This window comes from Lycorma delicatula, chromosome 1 (assembly GCF_047948215.1).
Source record: "Lycorma delicatula isolate Av1 chromosome 1, ASM4794821v1, whole genome shotgun sequence".
Lineage (NCBI taxonomy): Eukaryota > Metazoa > Arthropoda > Insecta > Hemiptera > Fulgoridae > Lycorma > Lycorma delicatula.
The window spans coordinates 246793507-246815986 of record NC_134455.1 but is presented as its reverse complement, the minus strand read 5'-3'; the positions used below and the strand labels follow the sequence as shown (position 1 = coordinate 246815986).

The following is a 22480-nucleotide window of genomic DNA, read 5'->3' as shown; positions in this document are numbered from 1 at the left end:
TAAAGCCCACACTGAACAAAAAAAAATTCCTTTTGGCACGAAGGCAGACGTAGATTTTACCAAAGCTAAGTACGGGATAAAAAAGGTTTCCACCTTAAAGTTAAGAAAAACTTCAAATTTACTCAATACGACAATGGCTGCATGTAAAAAAAAGTTTCACATGTTTAGCATATGACAAGCCCCATCTCTTACAATTTCAACTATATTTTGGTCATCCCTTGCCATACGGGTTGCTCACATCTAAAATTGTTTCAGACAAAAGTTTTAGGTAATATTTAGAGAAATAATGAACACTTTAAAGCGATTTGATATTATGTCTGTTAAAGGATATGATTTTTTTTGTCTTCAAAACCCCATTTTTTCCACCGCCTGGGCCAATGATTGCTGATATCAAAAAACTTTACCCAGATAAGTTTTAGCACTTATCCAAAGAATAGTAGGAACTTTAAACGAATTCGATGTTTTACTTAATAAGAAAGTTATAGCAATATATTTTTTTGTCAAAAAAGCGCCCTCCACTTCCACCCTTATGGTCTGATTTTGCCAATTAACAAATTCGACCAAGATTTTGGGTCGTTATATTTATTTTATGTATCAATTTGAAAGTGATTGGCGCAAAATTACAGCAGTTATCATGTCCACAAAAAAGTGAAATATAAATAAATGTATATATAAACTTTTGAACTGACGGTGGTTTTAGGATCTGAGGGATGTGAAACGTGAAGATATGTCAAAATTTTCCAGAAGTTAAATCAGGTAGCTTTCTTATGAAATCTATCTAAAAGACCAATGAAAAGATTGACATTTTTAACTGAAACAGCCCCACACTAAAATTCTGTTTTAAAACAAATGTTAATATGTTCAAAGGAGATGGTTGAAGAACAATACAATCTGGAGCATGCATGATTTACCCAGATTCTCTTCATTTGGAGAGTATGCAGTCTGTCACTAATATTACATCCAATACTGTACATCCATAACCTTAAACAAATTTTCATCACCCCTTCATTTTTCCAAACAGCGGCAGATGTTCTTGTGGCTTTATGATCTCATCATTAATTGGATGAAACCAAAAACAGTGTTTCATCTGCAGCCTCTTCTTTGAATAAAAGCAGACAAAAGGCTTAATAGATAACTAAATCCATATAAATCACCCGATGACATGTTGGCTTTCAAAGGAATTTTTGTTTTGTTTTATTAATTTCTCATTTTGCCTGATATCTCATAGCAGATCGGTGAATAACTGGCCTGACCTTCCTTCTTAACCTCATCATTTATTATTTTGCTGGTTAAATCCTCATCATTTGGTTTTTAATGGTTAAAGAGTAGTTTTAACATTAAGTATATTTTTAAGTACTTCATATAAATATTGTCCATAAGTGAATTATGATAACCATTTTCTCTCGTTTTTATTTATAACCACATAAGTGACAAGAAATTTCAAGTTGATTTCTAATGAAACATATATACTCATCATACAAATACTTACGGGTGAATATTTATAATCATAAACAAAAGTTTTTATTTGTGGTCTTTGTAAATTAAAGACATACTCTTGATTTTCATGCTTTTTTTCAATTGATTAAAAAATAATTACATTTGTAATAATCTATAGTTAATCCAAATCTCCAGAAAATAAATTAGAAAATGTAAAAAAATGTTAATGGAATTTAGGAAGACATGTTTTATGTCTTTATTAGTTTATTTTTTTTAGTGCATTAGTTGCTATCTTCATCTATGATAAAGATTTCATGTATATCACCTCGAAAGCTAGGTGGAGATCAACTACTGATATAACAAAGTTATCAGATTCAGTACCTGACTTGTACAAGGTTATGAAGAAAACATACATACATTAAAACCCTGTAAAATCAACACTTTGCAATTTCAGCTGGCATTTTTACTGAAAAAAAACCATAAAGTTCAGATAGATAATTAATGATACCTAATCTAACAAAATTCAAAAGGATTACATTATTTTGAAAAATCCAGAATGAAGAGAATTTTGAAAAATTAAAAATGGAAAGGCTGATCCAAATGAGAAGGCATAAACAATAAAAACAAAGAAGAAAAAGATGTTAAATTTTTCTTTCCACTTCTGAACACTTTACTTTAATCCACTCTTCTTTCGCCAGTTTGCACTTCCTGTTTATAGCATTTCTTAATTGCCGATAGTTCCTTTTACTTTCTTCATCACTAGCATTCTTATATTTTCTACGTTCATCCATCAGCTGCAATATATCATCTGAAACCCAAGGTTTTCTACCAGTTCTCTTTATTCCGCCTAAGTTTGCTTCTGCTGATTTAAGAGAATTTCCTTTTTAACATTCTCCCATTCTTCTTCTACATTTTCTACCTTATCTTTTTTACTCAAGACCTCTTGCGATGTCCTCCTCAAAAATCTTCTTTACCTCCTCTTCCTCAAGCTTCTCTAAATTCCACCGATTCATCTGACACCTTTTCTTCAGGTTTTTATGTATGTCTTGTTAGCTTGCACTCACTCCATATGCTCTGTAATTGCATTATCACAGACTGTACTTATGTTTATCGAACACTACTGAACTCATCATTTCGCTCATCTTCAGCAGTATTTATATCGCCGGGCCTAATGTCAGACCTACCAGTACCCAATCTGAGCTTTTGTCTGTTCCAAGCATAATGATTTCCTTTGTCCACATCTACACTTTTCCATACATAATTTTCTAAACAAATTCCTTTTTTGTTTCTTTAAAATTTTTCTTTCTTCATTTTCTCTCTCTTTCTGCTTCTGGAAACTTCTCTACCCACTATACTATTAAATAAAATTACAGCATTTATTTATATAAATTAGCATACACAGCATATGGTGTAACTTAACGTGGATTTGCCTCAAGGGCATAGATGATATGACTGCATACTAGTCTGGGGCTCTATTTCTGAGAAGTCTTGCAAAGTAAACTGTACTATAAAAACTAATATTTAACTTAGATACAAAAGACTAAAAATAAATACATACTTAATAAAATATATAAAACTATTCAATATATAAAATATAATGTACAGAAGATATATAGTAAAAAAAAAAGATGCTGACATACTTAGTGAATTCTGAAGTCATTTCTCGTGAGAAAATCCAGTTAGCAACAGCAGAGCATTCTAAAATCTGAGTTTTTAACATCTTATCAATTAATACACACATCATTTGTTGATGATCATGCCACAACTCAAATAAACTTCTTAATATACAGATCTGAGCCTCTTCAGATTCTGCTAATATCTGTACAGAATAAAACAAATACTTCAAGTAAAAACAGAAACAGATGAGTCACTATTATTTCACAAATTTTACTAATAACTCCTTCAAGCATCTCTGATATCTTTTATAATACTTTTTTCACAGTTTTAATTTGAAATTTTAATTCCAAAATAATTTTTCAAATATAATTATCAGAATTATAAGTAAACATACTTTCTCAAAAAGATTAAAACAACTTGAAAACTGATTTAAGTTTTTCAATTTAACAATAAAATAATTTTAATAACTTTAATAAAATATGACAGGTCTGCAATGGTAAAATTGTATGAAATCTATCTAGTGATTTCAATAATTTTTTGGTGCTGAAAATGGGAAAAATATTTTAAAAATTCCATCATGTAAGGTTTTTTAACAATCTGTCATTTTTTGTTCTATCTATAGATTTTGGTCTATTATAAAGAATTATTTTGTAAAACTATTGTTTAAATAAATAATACAGTTTTTTATCCATGAAAATGCAAGCTGTTTATATTCTGAATAAAAATATTATGAACTTATGATAAAGAGGTTAAAACCAGTAATAAATCTATAACATTATTATACATACAGCACCTTTTGTGTTACTACATGCCTGATAATTTTCCTGTTACTACATGTCTACCTCCCCACAACCATCATTTGCTATTCCAGACAAAAAATTAAATTCATTTTTTACAACTGCAGTAAGCATTTGTGCTTATTAGTTTATGACAACTTCATTCATTTAATTTATAATTTTTTTGTGTATTTATATTTTCCAAGTAATTATACTAATATTTTATGAGTAATTTTTATGTAACTTATATTTTACAAGTTTTTATTACATTAAATTCCATTGGCATCAAGAGTCTATGTCAGCGAGCCTGACTCTTTTTGTTGTATTTGTAAAAACTTTATTGTCAAAATAAAACAAAGAAACATTACAAAATTTGTAAAGAAAGTAAATTTTGCATATTTTGGGGTGAAATTAGGAAACAAAGACAAATCTTGGGCTCCTCATCAGATTTGTTCAGTGTGTTGAATTATAAGTAAAGACCTTAATGCAAAACATATTAATGGTCGTCAGATACTGACTAAAGAACTAATAGAGTCCAGAAGAATAAAACTGTTTTGAGATGTACTGCTAACAAAGAATTCTAAGTATTTAGACCTGATACTTGCAAGACTTTGTATCAACCATATTCGGCTTGTCATGCTTATATGCAATGGTATATGTGGTAAGAAAAGAAAATGTGAAACATTATTCATTTACTGAATGACTATAGTCTACCTAAAATTGTACTAAGCAATTTTATTTACTTAAATTTATTTTTGTACTAAACAATTGAATCTAAAATAGTTAACAGATATTCAATGGAATTATTTTTTCAATGAGAATAATAGTAATTAAACTACTGCATTTATTTTTCTATGTAACATGTAGTCACGCGTAAAGAGATCACCAAATTTATGTAGAAAGAACCTTTGTTAAATAAATAAGAACAAAATAAATTATTTAAGTTATTTATTAATTAAATAATAGCTTATTTTTAAATCTATTTTATATTAATTTCTACTGTAATCAACAGCTTCATCATCTAAATTAGAATTCTGCATTTCCATTATCGTAACAGGTTTGATAAAATTAATTCTTAAAACTCTATAATGATTGACCTTTTCATATGTATTTTTTTGTCACATGCTCTTTCAATTAGAGACAACTAAATTGAAATTGGGTTTTAATTTTAGATTTTGGGGTTAAATTATGGTTGTTATTAATCATCCAACAAGGCCTGATGTATAATCAAACCAAACAGGAGTCAATTAACTAGTTCAACTATTCGTGATAGTTCATCACTTACTGGTTTTTTTTTTCTTAATGAGAAACTAATGGAATGTAACATAATTTCATACAATATAATTCATCATTATTTTCAGAAGTTCTTTTGTTAATGTAGCTCTTCTGATGTTAAAATTGATGCAACTGATAAAAATTCAGTAGCCAGACTTAACTTTCTAGAAAATGTTGTAGATCATGTTTTTTATCTGCACAAGCTTTTATTTCAATTTGCTTATATGATAACCAAATTGCTGGTACATTAATAAAATCATAACTTTTTGTTGGAAGAGCACAGCCTCTTTTTCCTCTGTTGGAACAGTGATTTTTGTTTGTAGCAGTATACTTTGCTTCCATTTTCCAACAATACCCTATCAAATTTTCATTAAGATGCAGGATTTCTGGTTCATTTTAAATAGCTTTACTTTTTTAAACAATTTTTATCAAGTTTACTGCTTACAGAATATGAAAGATATTTTTGTGAATATCCCATTATTATATGGAAAGAGAAAATGTAATACTAAGACTGAACAATCAGAACTTCTTTCTTTCTTTTTCTGTTCAGCCTCTTGAACCACCCTAAGGTATAACTTCAGAGGATGAATGAGGATGATATGTATCTTGTTGTCTCGGGTCGACCATTTCTGAGATGTGCAGTTAATTGAAACTCAACCACCAAACACCAGTACCCATGATCTAGCATTCAAATTCGTATAAAAGTGCCTTTACTAGGATTTAAACCTTAGAACTCTCGACTTTGAAATCAGCTGATTTGCGATCACAAGTTCACCACTAGACCAAACCGGTGGGTTGGTCAGAGCTGTAGACACTATAAGATAACAAATAAATTAAACACAACTGAATTACCAAAACTGGAAATGCAAAGACTGCTAAAATACTTATGGCCTGTGAAAATGTGTTGGTGATTAGTCATATGTCACCAGTTTTAAATAAATAGTTTCTCTTATATATAATAAAAGCCATATTATTTAAGCACACAGTGAGTATTGTAATTAAAAAATCAGTGTCAACTTCATTATTAACACTGTAATTTGATTTTGTTCATAAAATAATTTCTGTCTGAGGCTGTAAAAGCATAGAAATATGACATAATTTTATTTATTTCTATTCCTAACCAATTCCTTAAGTAATGAGAACCCTATTTTTCTCAGATATATTCCTAAATGAAAATTATTTATATTAATACAGTAAATTTATTAGACAATCACTGGTCTACAACATGCTGAAGCTAAATAATGAGAATAATTCAGGTAAGATTTATACATCACAAAACTATGCAAACTCACTACAAAGTAAATCTGAAAAACAATAAACATAACACTACACCAACAAAACTGTATATAAATGAAAAATTAATATATAATTCCATATTCTTCATTAAAAACTAAACTTACTTTAAAAACATAATGAAATTTTGAGATAGCAGCAAAAGAATGTGAAAAACTTTTTGATCCCAAGTGAAGCAATGTTTGAACAAACACATCGATTTTAAGCGGATTAAATCGAGAGTCACCAGCAGTATCATCATCATCACGTGGATTTGGCAGTTCTTTTAGAATCGCAAGAGCCTCTTCAGCACTACATTTTTGACGAATAGAATGAATTAATTGGTGAGCTACTTGTGTGCCTGGCAATGAAACTAGAACAAAGATACAATTAAAAATTAGTATATTAATATATAAAAAATCAGAATCAATTCAAACAACAGAATAAGGTAATAAATACTTTTAAAAATACTGCTTCACTAGATTATTTTTTTCTGTTGTAACTATTTAAATTATGTACTGGTATTTCATCAGACAGTTCAATTTAAATCTTTTTTAAAAGTAAATATTTCAATTTTTCTATCATCTTAACAACAGGGAAAAAGGCAATTATGATTAACTTCTTAAATACTTAAATTTTATTATAATAAAATACATATATATCTTTGTACATTACGCAAATCAGAATATCAATATATTTTTTTATTTATTTTAAGTAAAGTTTGTTTATAACTCAGGACCAATCTGAATAATATTCCAGTACAAAAACCTTTTGGAAAGTTCTCAGCCTACAAAGAAAACACTTGAAGTTCCAGAAAATTAAAAAATTTAAAGTAGCCACCTACTTTTAAATACCGTCAATATAATATGATTTGTCCAACTGCAAAATATCCAGTGGTATCAACTTTGACCACGTCATTTGAAGTGAATCATCATCTATGCTATTTTTGCAAGTTTGGGGAGCGGAAGTAATCGCAGGAAGCCAAATTCAGTGAATGCAACACATGTAAAAGCGTTTGATAAGTAGATCATCAAATTTTACATCAACAACCAGAGTTGTGTGTGTGCAGGTGCAATATCACAGTGAAAGAGCCCTTTCTTTTTGGCCAGAAGAGGACAATTAGCCTGAATAATATCCTCAACCTGCCCAATAGTGAAACATAATATTCCCCCCTGGGGACAGTCCTGCCTTTTTTTTAGGTAGTCTATGAGCACTACTCAAGAATTCCAAAAAAATACTACAGCCATGACTTTACTTGCAGATTTACTTTATTTACTAAATCAGGTCATAAATATACAAAAGATATCTCTGAATACGCAGAGAGTATCACAAAGTTCTCCCAGGACTTTCATAACCTATTCCACTCCTGAAAATAATAAAATAAGCATATATATATGGTCCTAATATATATCTCCTAAAATACTTCATTTGTGAGTTATGGCTAGTGGTAGATTTTATATAACTATATATGTAATTGAATCTGTTCACAAATTGCTAAGAATGCATTTTACTTGAACTTTGTTTTGCTCTTTTACACAACAAGAGCAAAGCCCAGGATTTCAATTTTTTGCCTATTATTATTTTTTGCCCATAACTATTATTCTGAAATATGTCTTACTTTCTATTTGCAAAGAACTAGACACAAAGAGTAAAGCTTACATTTGCGAAACTTGCAGATAGAATGATAGAATATATTTTAATCAAATAAAGCAATTTAAATGTTAAAATTTTAGCAGTCTTTAACTGAAATATTTATCACTCCCACATTTTTCCCCTTTTCTTCTGGGAATTCTTTTTTTTAATTTTAACTGTAGGATAAATTTTACAAACAAATTTGAAAAACTGCCGCAAACAGGGTTACACCTAAAAAAGATGATCTTGATAGGCTAATGGGTAATTTTATAGCATCTAGGACAAATTTTTAAAAATATGAGAAAGTGAAACATACTGTATTATAAGCGATTGTTGGATATAAAAATTAATATACAATAAATGGAACAGTACATTACGGAAAAATATATAAAGTAAATAAATAAATATTTTGTTATATAAACATGAGCGAATTAAAAGCAAGTGTTACATGAAATCAAAAATAAATGAGAAAAAAAATTTTTCTTAATTTCCACAAGAAATATCAATAGCAATAATTCTAATAGTAAACAAAAACAGACAAGTGAACATACACCCGTTTTATTCACAACATAGTTTTGAATGTATTACAATAATGTGTCCACTTTTATTTCTCTAAAAATAGGAGTAAATTACAGTTTCTAGGTGAATTTTATGGCAAGAGTTTCAATGAGATTTGAACCCAAAAACCTCTAGATAAAAGAGATGCTACTACTCCACATAAAATCACTTATAAATATTCCAAGAAAATATTTAACTCATTGTAAAATTGACTTTAAAACAATTAATTAAATCTTATTAGAATTATAAAAAAAATAGTTGTTCATGAAATACAGAGAGAAAAATTGTAAAAAACTTTGCTACGAATAATTGACAATCATTTTTAGAGGATACTTTCAGGAATATTTAAAGAACATAAAAATAATAAATAGAAATGTAATTACACTGATCACATAATTTTTAATCTAGAAAACATAAATTTATGTAACAATCTAGGTAACAATAGATTTACATCCCTACTCTCGAGAAAATATTTACAATAAAGAAATGGAATGAAAATATAATTGATAAGTTAATTTTAATAAAATTATTGAATTATGACACAATACATATAATTAAAAATGTTTAAATTTAGATTTTAAAAATGGATTCAATACTATAACAATAGTTCTATCATCTGCCAAAGACTGTAATAATAAAAGGAACATAACTCATTTTTATATCAATGGCTGATAGTAAACATAACTCTTTTCATTCTAATTGAACATACATAATTTTATATTTTATGATAATACAAAGATCTCAAAATGCTTAATGTAATGAAAAAAAGGAATATAAAGTAAGTTTATGATAATTAGTTCTTATAAAAAATAATATTCTGCTGTTACGATGCAATTTGAATTTTTACTCCAAATAAACATGAATGAATTATATAAAAACAAATGAATTTAATGTTATTAAATTCATTTGTTTATTAAAAATAAAAATGATAGGGTACATAATGGGTAAAACAGAAAAATAGAAAAGGGTATTAAAATACCCATATTTATTAAAATAAAAATATATACTAAATATACTATATTTATTAAAATAGAAATGGATAGGTAACATTATGAAATGACTGTAAAATCACAAGAATTAAAGTGGTAAAACAAAAAGATCAGGAATTTTATTAAAAAATTATGATATAAAAATGACTTTGGTAATAAAAATGCAAAAGTATGAATAACAATACTAAGAATAAATTGAGAATTCTATTGTTTTTATTATTTTTTTTTTTTTTTAAACGAGTGAGAGAATCATCTTACAACAGTTTCAAAATCTAAGTCTATAAGAAAACATGATTAACTTATGAGTCCATCATCTTCAGGTAAAGATAGAACAAATACTAGAAGAAACAAATGTTTTAAGTACCTAAATATGATAAAAATCTTACAATATTTGGGAACTGAAATGACTTTAAAGCAAAAGAAAGGAAAGGAAAAATAGTTGCAGACAAGTTGAAGAAAAAATCTTAAGACCAACCATGTGATCAGAATTTTATACAAAGTATAAAGTAAAGTAGTAAATGCAAGTGAATATCCTTAAAAATAATAAATGAATAAACAAATGGGTGAAGCCAGGAAATACAAGAAGGTATATGTCTTAATGGTGGGAACAGAATGTGATATTAAAAATGGACCATAAAAGTTACACAAAATCAGATAGTTAGTTATTGATATCAATTTATTTATGATGAGATTTAGGCTGAAGTTCAGCAGTTAAAATATTAAATAATAAATATTACTTTAAGAGAAAAACGGATATTAAAGAATATCAAAAGTGACTCATCTCAGACTGAGAATAAAAATATGGAACAAAATTTCAAGACTTATTCTTCTGTAAAAAAAGGTTTTTATATTTTTCTAAATGTTTTTTGATGATTTCATTGTTTCTTTTTAGGCAATAAATTACTTACAATAATTAAATGATTAATTATTTCTTAATCTAATAAAACTAAGGAATTTAAAACGGCAAATTAACTAAAAATCACTCAAGCAAATATCCTATTCAGTATTGTTGATTAATAATTATTTACCATAAGTAAATAATAGTAAAAGTTATAATTATTAAGGTAAGTAATACTTTTCTGGTACCTATGTTGTAGTAGTTATAATGAATGAGTGTTAAGTAGTAGTGTCTGATGAATAATTGATATCAAGTTATTTATCTAACACAGAAATAATCAGATGTAGAATCAGCTAATGTATAAACAATATAATTCAGAAATTTTACCAAAACCTATAAGTGTAAAGCTTTTTAGAAATAGTCTCTTCTAACAAAAAAAAATTACCAAGAAATTTCACTCTCAACATAAATTAAGCAATAAATAAGAATAAATTTTAAACAGTGACTGGACATGGGAAAGTGAATCTTTTATAAAATAAAGAGAACAACGCATTGTATATTGGAGCTGAACTGTGACAAATGAAGCTCCACATAACAGTTCTTTTCCCTTTAAACTCATACCATAATACTAATTATGAATGAATGCAGGAACATATTCAAACTCAGAAATTAAGCATTTGTTTAAAAAAAAAGAAGAGTTTTATTCAATAATTAAAACTAACATTAAAAATAGAATAGCATTTACAATGTAACATGTAACAATGAAATTTTTGCACCATTATTCTTTACCTATATATATATTAATATTTATACTTTTTTTTTTTTTTTAGAAAAAAAAATATGTAAGAATACATATTACATGTTAATATGAAAAAATTTATAACCCATGCAAGTTCAGGAAATTCAATTTCATATTTTATTTGAGACCTTCTATATATACATACATATTACTTACTCATAAGTGAAATAAGTAAATAGCATTTACTGACAAAGGTGTAGCCAACAGGAAGATGGGGGAAGGCTTCTTGTCAATCTCACCAGTATTTATTGAACATACGTATCTCATGAAACCCAGTATTCTTTGTTAAATAAGGATTATACTGTCTCCATAAACAGATTTTTACCACGATTACAATTTAGCAAGGTGTCTAGTTCTGCCTCAGATCAATAGCTTAATCCTTCTCATACTAACTTTTTTTAACATCACCAGTATTAATAAAAATTTGTACCACGTAAACACACTTGACATTGAATATTATAATAACCTGATTATAACGATAATCAAAAGTTATTATAGCATCTTCAAGGATAAAGAAACAGTATGTATTGTCAAAGAAATTACAGAACTAGATTTGCTTAATTAATTTAGTAATTATTGCCAACACCCACTGATTCTAAGTATTAGCATTATTTTTGCCAAACCAAAGAAATTAGGAGCTGGTAAATGAGATAATTACTGTACTAAAGAATTATCAACTCGTATTTCTTCTAAATTACATCTTATATATCTTCCTTGAATTATTTAAAGGATAATTTACGGAAAAGAATAAAAGGTAGAAGGTGTGCTAGGTAAAGACAAATTCAGTTGAGGAAAGGCAAGCTGCAATACAAACAGGTGTAAGACAAGGATGTACCTACATCCTTTGCTTTTTAATTTGTAAATGGAAGAAATAATGAAAGAACAAAAAAATTCTGCGAAATAATCATCCTGGAACGAAAAATAAAATAATCTACCAATGATACTGCTGTTTGAGTGAAACAAGTAATGAATGGTATGGATTCATTACACTGGTGTGGGATAAATTCACTACTTGGAAGTTAACAAGATAATGAAGTACAATAAAAAATTTACTGTAACTTGTTGAATTTTGTTATCTAGCAAGCAAAATTACAAAAGATGGGAAAAGTAAAGAAGATATTAAATACAGAGTTCCTCAACCTAGGAGAGCTTTCATGTTTAAAATCAATTTATATCAATATTAAACTAATTATAAATCAGCAACAAATACAGATTTAGTAATTTAAACAAACATTCACAAGCAGTACATACTGTTTATGGTACTGAAACATGGACACAATGAACAGAGCTTTTGAAACATGGTGTAACAGAATGTAGATTGGTGAAGTATAAACTAAACAGGTTTTAGATAGATCTCACAAAAAACCTATTGTAACAGGTACCATGATTCGACTTCCAGAAAATTTTGACATATCTTTGCGTTTCACAAAATCTTGGTCGAGTTCGTTAATGGGCAAAATCAGACCATGGAGGTAGAAATGGGGAGCCTTTTTTGAAAAAACAGAATATCGCTATAACTTTCTTATTAAGTAAAATATAGAATTCATTTAAAGTTCCTACTATTCTTTGGATAAGGGTCTAAAACTTATACAAGTAAAGTTTTTTGATATCAGCAACCATTGGCCCAGGGGGTGGAAAAAATGGAGTTTCGAAGACAAAAAAAATCATGCCTCCCTTGATAGGCACAGTACTGAATCAGTTTAAAGTGATTGTTATTTCTCTAAACATTACCTAAAACTTTTGTCTAAAACAATTTTTGATATGACCAACCCTTACGGCAAGGGATGACTAAAATGTAGCTGGAATTGTAAGAAGATGGGGCTTGTCGTATAGTAAACACAAAACGTTTTTCACATGCAAACCAATGTTGTATTGAGTAAATTTGAGGTTTTTTTAACTTTAAGGTAGAAATCTTTTTATCCCCTACATAGCATCAATGAAATCTACCTCCACCTTCCAGCATGCTGAAAGGGATTTTTTTTTAATGAATTAGAGAAAACAGAAATGTTGGCAGATTTCTGTAAAAGGAAAGACCAGGCAGATATTTTAAGGAACCCAGGAACAATGAATTAAATTTGATTCAAAAAGGAAGTCACACTCACTGACACACTCCCCACTTGCAAGCTCAGTCCCTCTCTCTCTCTCTCTCTCTCTCTCTCTCTCTCTCTCTATATATATATATATATATATATATATATATACATCCATCTCCCTTCATTTACCTCTCTCTCTTTCCAGAGAAGGGTGCAAAATTGATTGCAAGAATTTCCCCTTGAAAATTGAAGGTCAGAAGCAAACAAAAATAAAACAACATCCATTGAGTCAAAATTTCATTTAATCTAAGAATTTTAGTAATCAATTCTCTTCTGACAATAGTATCGTAAATGAAAATAGAAATAAGAAAAATACGATTACCTTTTTAATTACAATATTCCTTCTCAATTTTTAGTATTTAATTTACATAATGAAAATAATAATACCATAAAATTATAACTCAAGGAATGCCTAAGGGCATGAGATTGTTTAAGAAGAAAGAAAAAGATCATTGGGAGTATAAGAAATACATTTTGTGCCAAGGCTATCTGAATGTTATAAGCAAGATTTATTAAAACAGAAAAAAATGAATTTGAAGATAATATAATTATTTAATTGTCAGTATCATTGAGATTTTAGTTTACTAGCTATTATAAAGAAGAATAAAATTTATTTAACTACATTTCACAATGTGTTGTTCATATTTCTTTATATTATATTTATAACATATAATTAATCAATCTTAATAATTCGCCAATTCAGTGATGAAAGGTCTTGACAGTAAAATGAAGAGACCTTCATAAGTGCACTGAAAACAGTGCAAGCACATCTCAATTAGTAAAAGAGTTTAGTGCACATTTATGAGTATAAGAGCAGCACACAGTTTACATTACTGTTTTATTTAATTTGAATATTTGGTGCTTTAAATTTTCCTTTTGTTTTAATTATCCTCCCACTGGCCAGTGGGTTGATAAATGGCTGTTTATCAAGACTGAAACTGAATAAGGTAAATTTACTCACAGTTAAGATCTTAATGACAGCTGTTTTACTTTTGGTCTATTTTTACCAATAACTAAGAAAAAAGTAACAAATAATTTAAAATTTAGAAAACTATATTGATCAACTTGACTGAAGATATCTACCTAACTTCCGAATTACCCAATACAACGTGCATATTACAATGAAAAAGCAAGCCCATGATGTCAATTAATTTTGTTACTATAAAATAAAAGCGTGTAATGAGTTATTCACCTAAAATTACAACATTAAAATCATAAAAAGACAGCATCAAAAATTATTTTGATTTGATTCTATAAATCTCATTCTAATAAGGGTATTTTTTAATATGGTCTGCCATTTTCAAATTAAAAATCTGATGTGGACACCACATGACTTCCTTGTATGTCTATTAAATTACATATATACATTTTTGCTGTACTTCATTCAAACTTATTTCATTTGGAAGTGATGTATGATCCTCCAATTCTTTAATAAAAATGGACAGCAACACAATTGCTAAAATATTAGTTTTTATTAACATCAAATATTTATACAATTATTAATTCAACAATCTTACCTGAAATATTAGGTTAGAGTACAATTTCCTTGACTACTCTTTAAATAAATTGTTTACCAAATAATCCAATAATAAAAACAGATTATTCTACACCGTAGGGTCAAAATTAATATTTGTAACCAGTATACAAGAGTTCATTAAACGGAATAGTTTAATTATAATTAACTTTTAATTATACAACACACCAGAAATCTTGTGCATATTACGCACAAGTGAAAAAACATTTTCAACAATCACTTTAAATACAATTCAAAAATTTATTTTATTTTTCTGTCAGATAATTAAATAAAATATTTTTTTTAAAAATAAATATACAATTTGTATAAGACTGCTAAGAAAATCCAAAAGTAATAACATTCTAAATTACAACTTTCAATTGATATTAAATAATCAGATATTTCACCAAATCTATTATTTTTATTTTATTTTACTTGTAATTTTATTTCATTTTTTTTTATTATCAATGAATTATTATTATTTATTGTAAAAATTAAAAAAATTAATAAAAAACAAAAGATGAAGTCTGATTCAAACCGATGTGTCTTCCCTTTATGATTCAAATATTTAATTAATTAAAATTTTAATTTTAATTTTTATTTCAATTGCAATCAAAAAGGGAGGTGAACAACTAGATGTTACAACAGTGCTAAATCCAAAATTTCAACATCCTATGGCTTATCATTTTTAGTTATGCAAGATACGTAAATACATACATACAGACATCACAATGAAACTAGTTAAAATGAATTCACGGATGATCAAAATGGATATTTCCATTAAAATATGAAAACAAATGTTTTTCATATTTGTTTCGCAATCACAATATTTCCTTTACTTCATACAAGAAAGTAAAAAATTTTGATGTTTTTTTTAAATACAGTTAATAGCTTTTGCTTTGTATTTATTATCTTGTGATTTAAATTAAATTCTGACATGATCTGAATTTATTTTTAAGTTTAACTTTCTGTTTTCAGATTATAAATGCAGACTTCTACAACCACTTTTTTTCTTATGGGCTGCTCTTTTGGTAACCTTATGGTAATGGTTTTTTTCACTTTATTTCTTTTGCCAACTAAATTTGAGCAATGTTTCTACTCTTTCTTTACTTTAGTTATTAAAATAAGTATCTCTATAACACGAATTTAAATTCAGCATTAATTCCCAGTCTTCAGGCAGTAAGCACGTCTCTCAATAACCCTGTGACCACTCAATCTACAGTTAATCAAAGGTAATCTAAGAAAAAGACATTAAGCTTTTTTCTTTATATTGCACTTTTAAAAAAAATAAAAGGTAAAAATCTGACTATTACATGTAAGCTAATAAATAATTTTGATATAAAATAAACATATCGAATAAATATTTTAAAAAAAATTGAAACAGTTCTCTCAAAAGTCATAAAATATGTTTCTCAAACTCTATTAAAAAGTCTGATAATTCCTAAACCTTTCATGCTAGGTTTCAACTTTTAAGAAACAAAATCTTCATTTTGCACACTAGTAAATTATTTTATCGTCTACTATTTAATTTATTTGGAAAAATCAAAATATTTAAGTCTCTCATCAATTATCCATAATTCTCTTTCAAATCATACTTGGATACAATTTTTATTTTTTTAATACATAGTCAATGAGAAATTTGCTGTCAAATCACTGTCAATTAGAAACATTAAGAAACTGAGTTCTATTACTTTCATTAAAATCAGTCAAGATCTGAAAATAACGTTTTTACAGGATTCAAATATTTTCTCTCATATTCTACACTATTAAGTGTGTATACTCATACATAAAAAATAGAAATAAAACTAATGTGTAGTCATAACATTTGAGGGATAACTATAACCAGGCATCAGCCTGTAATTGCAGAAGTGAATAACTACATGAATAAAATGTAATGCATAAAGCAACAATAATAAAAAATCATTAAAAATACATGGAAAAAAACAATTAGTAAAGAAAACTAAGTCCACTACCAGTAGCATAAGCTTTATGTTTACACCAGTATCTTGTAATGCTCCAAATACACTTCCTAGTCAACCAGATTGTTTTACTGTGACATAAAAAAATGAATAAAACAATGTAGTAATAATTAAAGGAAGTCACACATATCACCAAGCAAATTATTTAAAAAAAATATATATATATACACATACAGAGAGAGAGAGAGAAAATGTGTTTATGTAAAAATTAAATGTCTCCCATAAATTTAAAACAAACTAATAGCTGTGTATATGTACAGGTTGTCCCAATCTGTGAAGCTGGTGGTTTCTTATGTAATTTGAGATGGGAAATAGGAAAAAACAGGTCCCATAACTGTAACTCCAGTAATTTTTAAGACATCCGATGTAAAAACACAAAATTCAGTGTTGAAAAACAAGTTAGATTTGTAGTACAATAGCTTTGTTAAATGATTAATAAATGCGGAATTTAGTAACAAAACTTGTAGAGAATTTAATTCTGTGAAAATTGATGTAAATACATCCAATAAAAAGTAAATAAAAACTTCTAAAAATCAGTTTTTTATTGAAGGAAAACAGTCGAAAAATAGACAGAAAACCGATTCTTTCTGTATCTAATCAACAATATTCTTAATATAGCAAAACAAAAAACTATTGCACTTTTATTGAGCAGCCAACTCAACGGGCTTTAGTTGGGCTGACATCAGTATACATCCAGGAGGAGGCAGCACAAACTTTCATCGATGGGCTACGATACGCTGAGATTAAGAGGCACCTTCTTCTCAGGTCAGTGAAAGTCAATCTATAACCCCATTACTCAGACTCTGCGACTGGAGGCAGCCGGCATGATGGGTCGCCTTCAAAGAATGTAAGCTGATTGCCACATGGAGGCAGAAAATGATATCAAGACTTCTATGGAACAAGAATGATTGCAACGGGAGACTGAAAAATGCCTGCTACGGAACTGAAGAACAAGGGTCAACCAGTCTGCTGGAACTGCAGCGAACCAGGCCACCTAAAAAGACACTGCAACAAGAAGTCTATAACTTCCGCTCTGCCTCAGGGAAACTAAGACTCGCTGGTCAAAGGAGGGGTTTGCCGGCACTATCACACCGTCCCCTTGTCAAGTCTTGTTAAACATCTCGACGATAAGCATAGGATTCAACAGCGTGATCGTCGACAGTGTAGTTGAAGACCATCCATATAAAATAACAGCATCGATATCCGTCGCTACACAAAACATCGTCAGCAGTTGTGAAAAGACGAGATTAGATCGACCTTATGTCAACAGTACTGCATGCGATGATATTTTACCTATTATCAGCGAGGCTCGCGTAGATTTAGAGCTTGGTCGCTGCTGTCTTCTTGTATGGATACTCGTCGCTAAGATTAAGGACTTCATCTTTGGTCTGGATATCCTTCAAGCTTACGACGCTACTGTAGACGTTGGACTTCATCTCCTGCGGCTGGATGATGAAGAACGATATGGAGTTCGGGAAGCGAACCAGTCAGTGAAAGTGATACTATTAAAAGACGTGACGATTCCGATACGGACCGAGAAAGTGGTGATGGTCGAGTTCTCAAATCCTCTTAGGGCGCAGCAGGAGTTATAGAACCTGGCAATACGGTACTCAGAACAAAGTTCCAATTGGCCGTTCATTAGTTTTAAATACAAGAAGATTCCCGTCCGGATGGTAACCTCGGAACGACTGAACAGACTATGTCAAGAGGAACCACTCTAGGAAAGTTTGAATCTGTACTCTGGGCAACCTAGAGATTCGAAAGAGAAAATGCCGAGAAACAGAAGCGAATGGATGGCCACTTACAAAAATTAATATCGGGTGCAAGCGCTGCATTAGATATTGAAAACCAGAAGCAATTACGGCAGTCTATCGTTGAATTTCAAGATCTCTGCAAGACAAGATACCTACGACCGTACAAATACAGGGTATCATCGCATCAACACAGGAGACGCCCAACCAATTCGTTAACACCACGGAGCCTGGCCCTAGAAAAAACAAAATGAAATCGACAAGATGGTGAAGGATGTGAAAGATAAAAAAGTCATTGAATATTCGGATAGTGCTTGGTCTTCTCCTGTTGTTCTAGTCAAGAAGATGAAGAATGAACTGCGTTTCCGTGTGGATTACAGAAGACTAAATGACGTTACGAAGAAATACTGCTTTCCTCTACCACGTATCGACGACACTCTAGACACGCTTCAAGGTGCAAAATGGTTTAATTTGGTTCTTCGATAGGCTGCAAGATGCAAATCTGAAGTCTAATCCGGACAAGTGTAATCTCTTTCGTGAAGAAGTCCAATACTTGGGTCATATCGTCTCAGCGAAATAAGTGCCTACGGACCTAGAAAAATTAAAAGCTGTACACGATTGGTCTGGTTGAACGAAAGATATAACCAAAATATTATCACAATCACCAAAAACACAATTTCAAATTAAAAGCGTTAGTGAAGTGTAAAAATGTTAATTGTTTGTTATAACTACTGGTTCAAAAAAATACATGGAATAATCAAGCAAGCTACTCAATCGTTAAGAGCAACATCTACTTAGAGTAAAACTATTTTATTATTTATTATTTTGAAACTGAAACAGCTCCATGGCAAGTGAATCTTTGTAATTTAAAATAAAAAAACTGTTTTTTGAGGGATACCTGTATACTGTAAGTGTGTTTGGGTAAATGTTTTCGAATTACATTAGAACAACATGAGACTGGTCTCTATTAGCCGATAAAACTTAAATTTAAAACCAATAATTTATTTATTTTTATATTTTATCAGGATAAGCCACGATTCGATCGGGAGTGATCTCGAAACTTATATACGACTTATTTTTTACTAATACGTACAGAACTGTTCCGAAATACATTTTTTAATATAATTTGAATTACACAACGAATGCCATTCAAGCGTTTTTCAACTCCCTTCACAATGCTGAGCCCTGATTTTGCGAATTTCGGTATTAACTGAAACACGGCAAATTTTTCTTCTTTAACCAAAAATCAAACGTCTGTCGCGATATTTTTATTTCACGCAACACCTATTTTCTAATAGCAACCAAACCTGAAATTACACAAACAATTAGATGCGAATATCATCATTTTTCAGAAGAAACAATAACAATAAATTTAAGAACTTCTGACGATGAAGGCGACAGGGTAATAAATATATATATTTAATCTGAAACAAAAACGGTAACAACCTTTGCAGGCCATCTCGTATATGAAGTGTGACAAACCATTCAGTTTTTATTGTGTAGCGGAGCAAAGCGGCTGGATACAAGTCCCAGACTTGGTTTATCCTACTCTTATATATGCACTCAATATATACATGCACTCAATAACCGAATACTCTAATTCATAAATACTTACTTCATACATGTAAGCACCTCTATATTATTCTAACGTACTGCAAATATCATTTAAAATTTTTATTTTCTCCTTATTATGACCTTAAACCGTAGACTATTCGTGATTTCAATTTCAATCCTGAAACGAAGGACTTACTACAGTAGAAATTTTCTCCGACTTAAGGATGTAAATGTTAACGCTACACGAAAACACCAGTAAGAAACCGATCAAAAACGATTTATTTCGAATAATAGTTCATTTGTACTTTAAAGTTGAACTTCTACATTAAAAGTTACACATTAGGATTTGACAATTAAAAAATAAACAAGATTCCCACTACAAAAGATTTTTTTTATAATTACTAGAAAAAAAAAGGTTAATTATAATTTGTATTACACAGCGTTACTTTAATCTCATCCTTTCAAATAAAAAGAATATTCACGGTTTAATAAAATAATCTAACGAGAATATAAGCGAATGTGTTTGATCGCAACAATGATGTCATAAGTAAATAACGAAAGGAAAGTTTTGGAAAATAACAACGGCCGCTACAATTAATACGGTTAAATAGCAAGTAATGTGCCGTAGATACATTTCAGAAAATGTTGATATATTATATTATTTCGATTAGTTTTATGAAATCATACTGTTAACGGAGTCGTCAAGTTTCTATTGGATAAAAATCAACGTGACCTGCGTTAACACACACTCACTCTAATGGAAACTCAACTGCCTACTTGTTCGAATGAATTTTCTTTCTCTTCTGGTGGTTCAAATTTATTAGTTTCAGACTTAAAAAATATTACTAAATATAGTATTCAATTCGTCTATAAATCGATAACATCAAATGTCTCTTCGAGGTTACAGGAGTGAACCGCTAAACATTTAACATACTAGTACTTCGGTCATTTACGTTTCTTCTTTCTTTTTGTGTTTAGCCTCCCGAACAACCGTAAGGTATTAACTTCAGAGAATGAATGAGGATGATATGTACGAATGTAAATGTAAAAGGTGTAGTGTAGTCTTGTACGGTCTCAGGTCGATCAATCCTGAGACGATTGGTTAATTGAAACTCCACCACCACAGAACATCGGTATCCACGACATAGTATTAACATTTGAATAAAGTATCTGCCTTCATTAGGATTTGAACCTTAGAACTCTCGACTTCGAAATCGGCTGATTAACGATCAAGAGTTCACTACTAGACCGATCCGGTGGGTTAATTTATGTTAAATCTTAAGTAATTAAGAGTTACAAACTCGGAATTATCAAACACACGATACACAAATCAAGAAAAAAAATGTAATAATACAGCACATTATACAAAAAATTATCACAAACCAACGGATTGAAAGAATAATACGAAGGACTAAATAAATGTATATATGTAACGTTTCAGTGATTTGCTTGTTCACCTAAATACAGTAAAAAACATTTTATAATTAGGTGCGAGAGGAAGCGCATTATCCACTTACACTATCTATTATTCTTTTTCACGAATAATAAATAATAAAACACACCTACCGAGCTACCTAATAAACTCACAACAAACTAAGGAAGGAAATATTACCCAATGAGAGAACCCGCGCAGTGTCCCGCGACGACGATTACAAGAGAAGAGAGCACATAGGTTCGTCATCCTGGCCCTAACTGTGTAACATGTAAGGCGGAAGTAGTAGTGCCGAGTGTACGTGAAAAAAAGGGTCACGATCGCCAACGTTTTCACAACGCATCCGTCAACAAGGCAAAACTCAGACTTTCTTATTTCTACGATTACCGTTTTTAATCCGTTCGATTATCATTAATGTAAAGAATAACAAAATCGTTAACGTTACGTAGGCAAGTTTTTCACTTAAATTTAAGTCTTGAAAAGTTAAAAATCTCTCTCAAGCTGAAAAAAATCAATTACAAAACTGCAGTAACTAAAAAATAATCAGCGTTTTACAAAGGTTTGAAATAAGATTTCAACCCTCACTGGAAATCAATTCTACCGTTGATGTGCTTTATTTAAAATCAACGTAGAACTTAAGAGAAACTAATATATACAGAGTGTTTCATGAGGACTCTGCAGTACTTAACAGGCGTATTCCGCCCATCAAAACAATGAAAACGGTTCATGTAAACATAGGTCTGAAAACGCTTCGTTAGCGAGTTACGGCTAGCGAATAATTTCGCGTGGAACTCAGCTCCCCCAGTGAAATGAGGTTGTACTGAAATTTTTTTGGTCGTTAATCTCGAGGCAAAATTAACGGTTTTCTACGGTTTTTGAGCTGTAAATTCAATAAAATAGGTCCCACAAATGTATCTCCTTCAGTTTTTAATATATCTGACTTAGAACCCAAAATTAGGGGTCCA

The 22480-nt window shown here is 29.6% G+C and overlaps 1 protein-coding gene across 1 annotated transcript in view; it reads right to left on the bottom strand.

Moving 5' to 3' along the window:
* Cbp80 (Nuclear cap-binding protein subunit 1) overlaps nucleotides 1-22480 on the bottom strand; it is a 152319-nt gene that overhangs the window by 15708 nt on the left and 114131 nt on the right. The window contains exons 12-13 of the mRNA XM_075375264.1: nucleotides 6506-6750; nucleotides 3078-3256 (exon numbers count right to left, since the gene is read on the bottom strand). Coding sequence (XP_075231379.1) covers nucleotides 3078-3256; nucleotides 6506-6750 — 424 coding nt within the window. The remainder of the gene's footprint in view (nucleotides 1-3077; nucleotides 3257-6505; nucleotides 6751-22480) is intronic.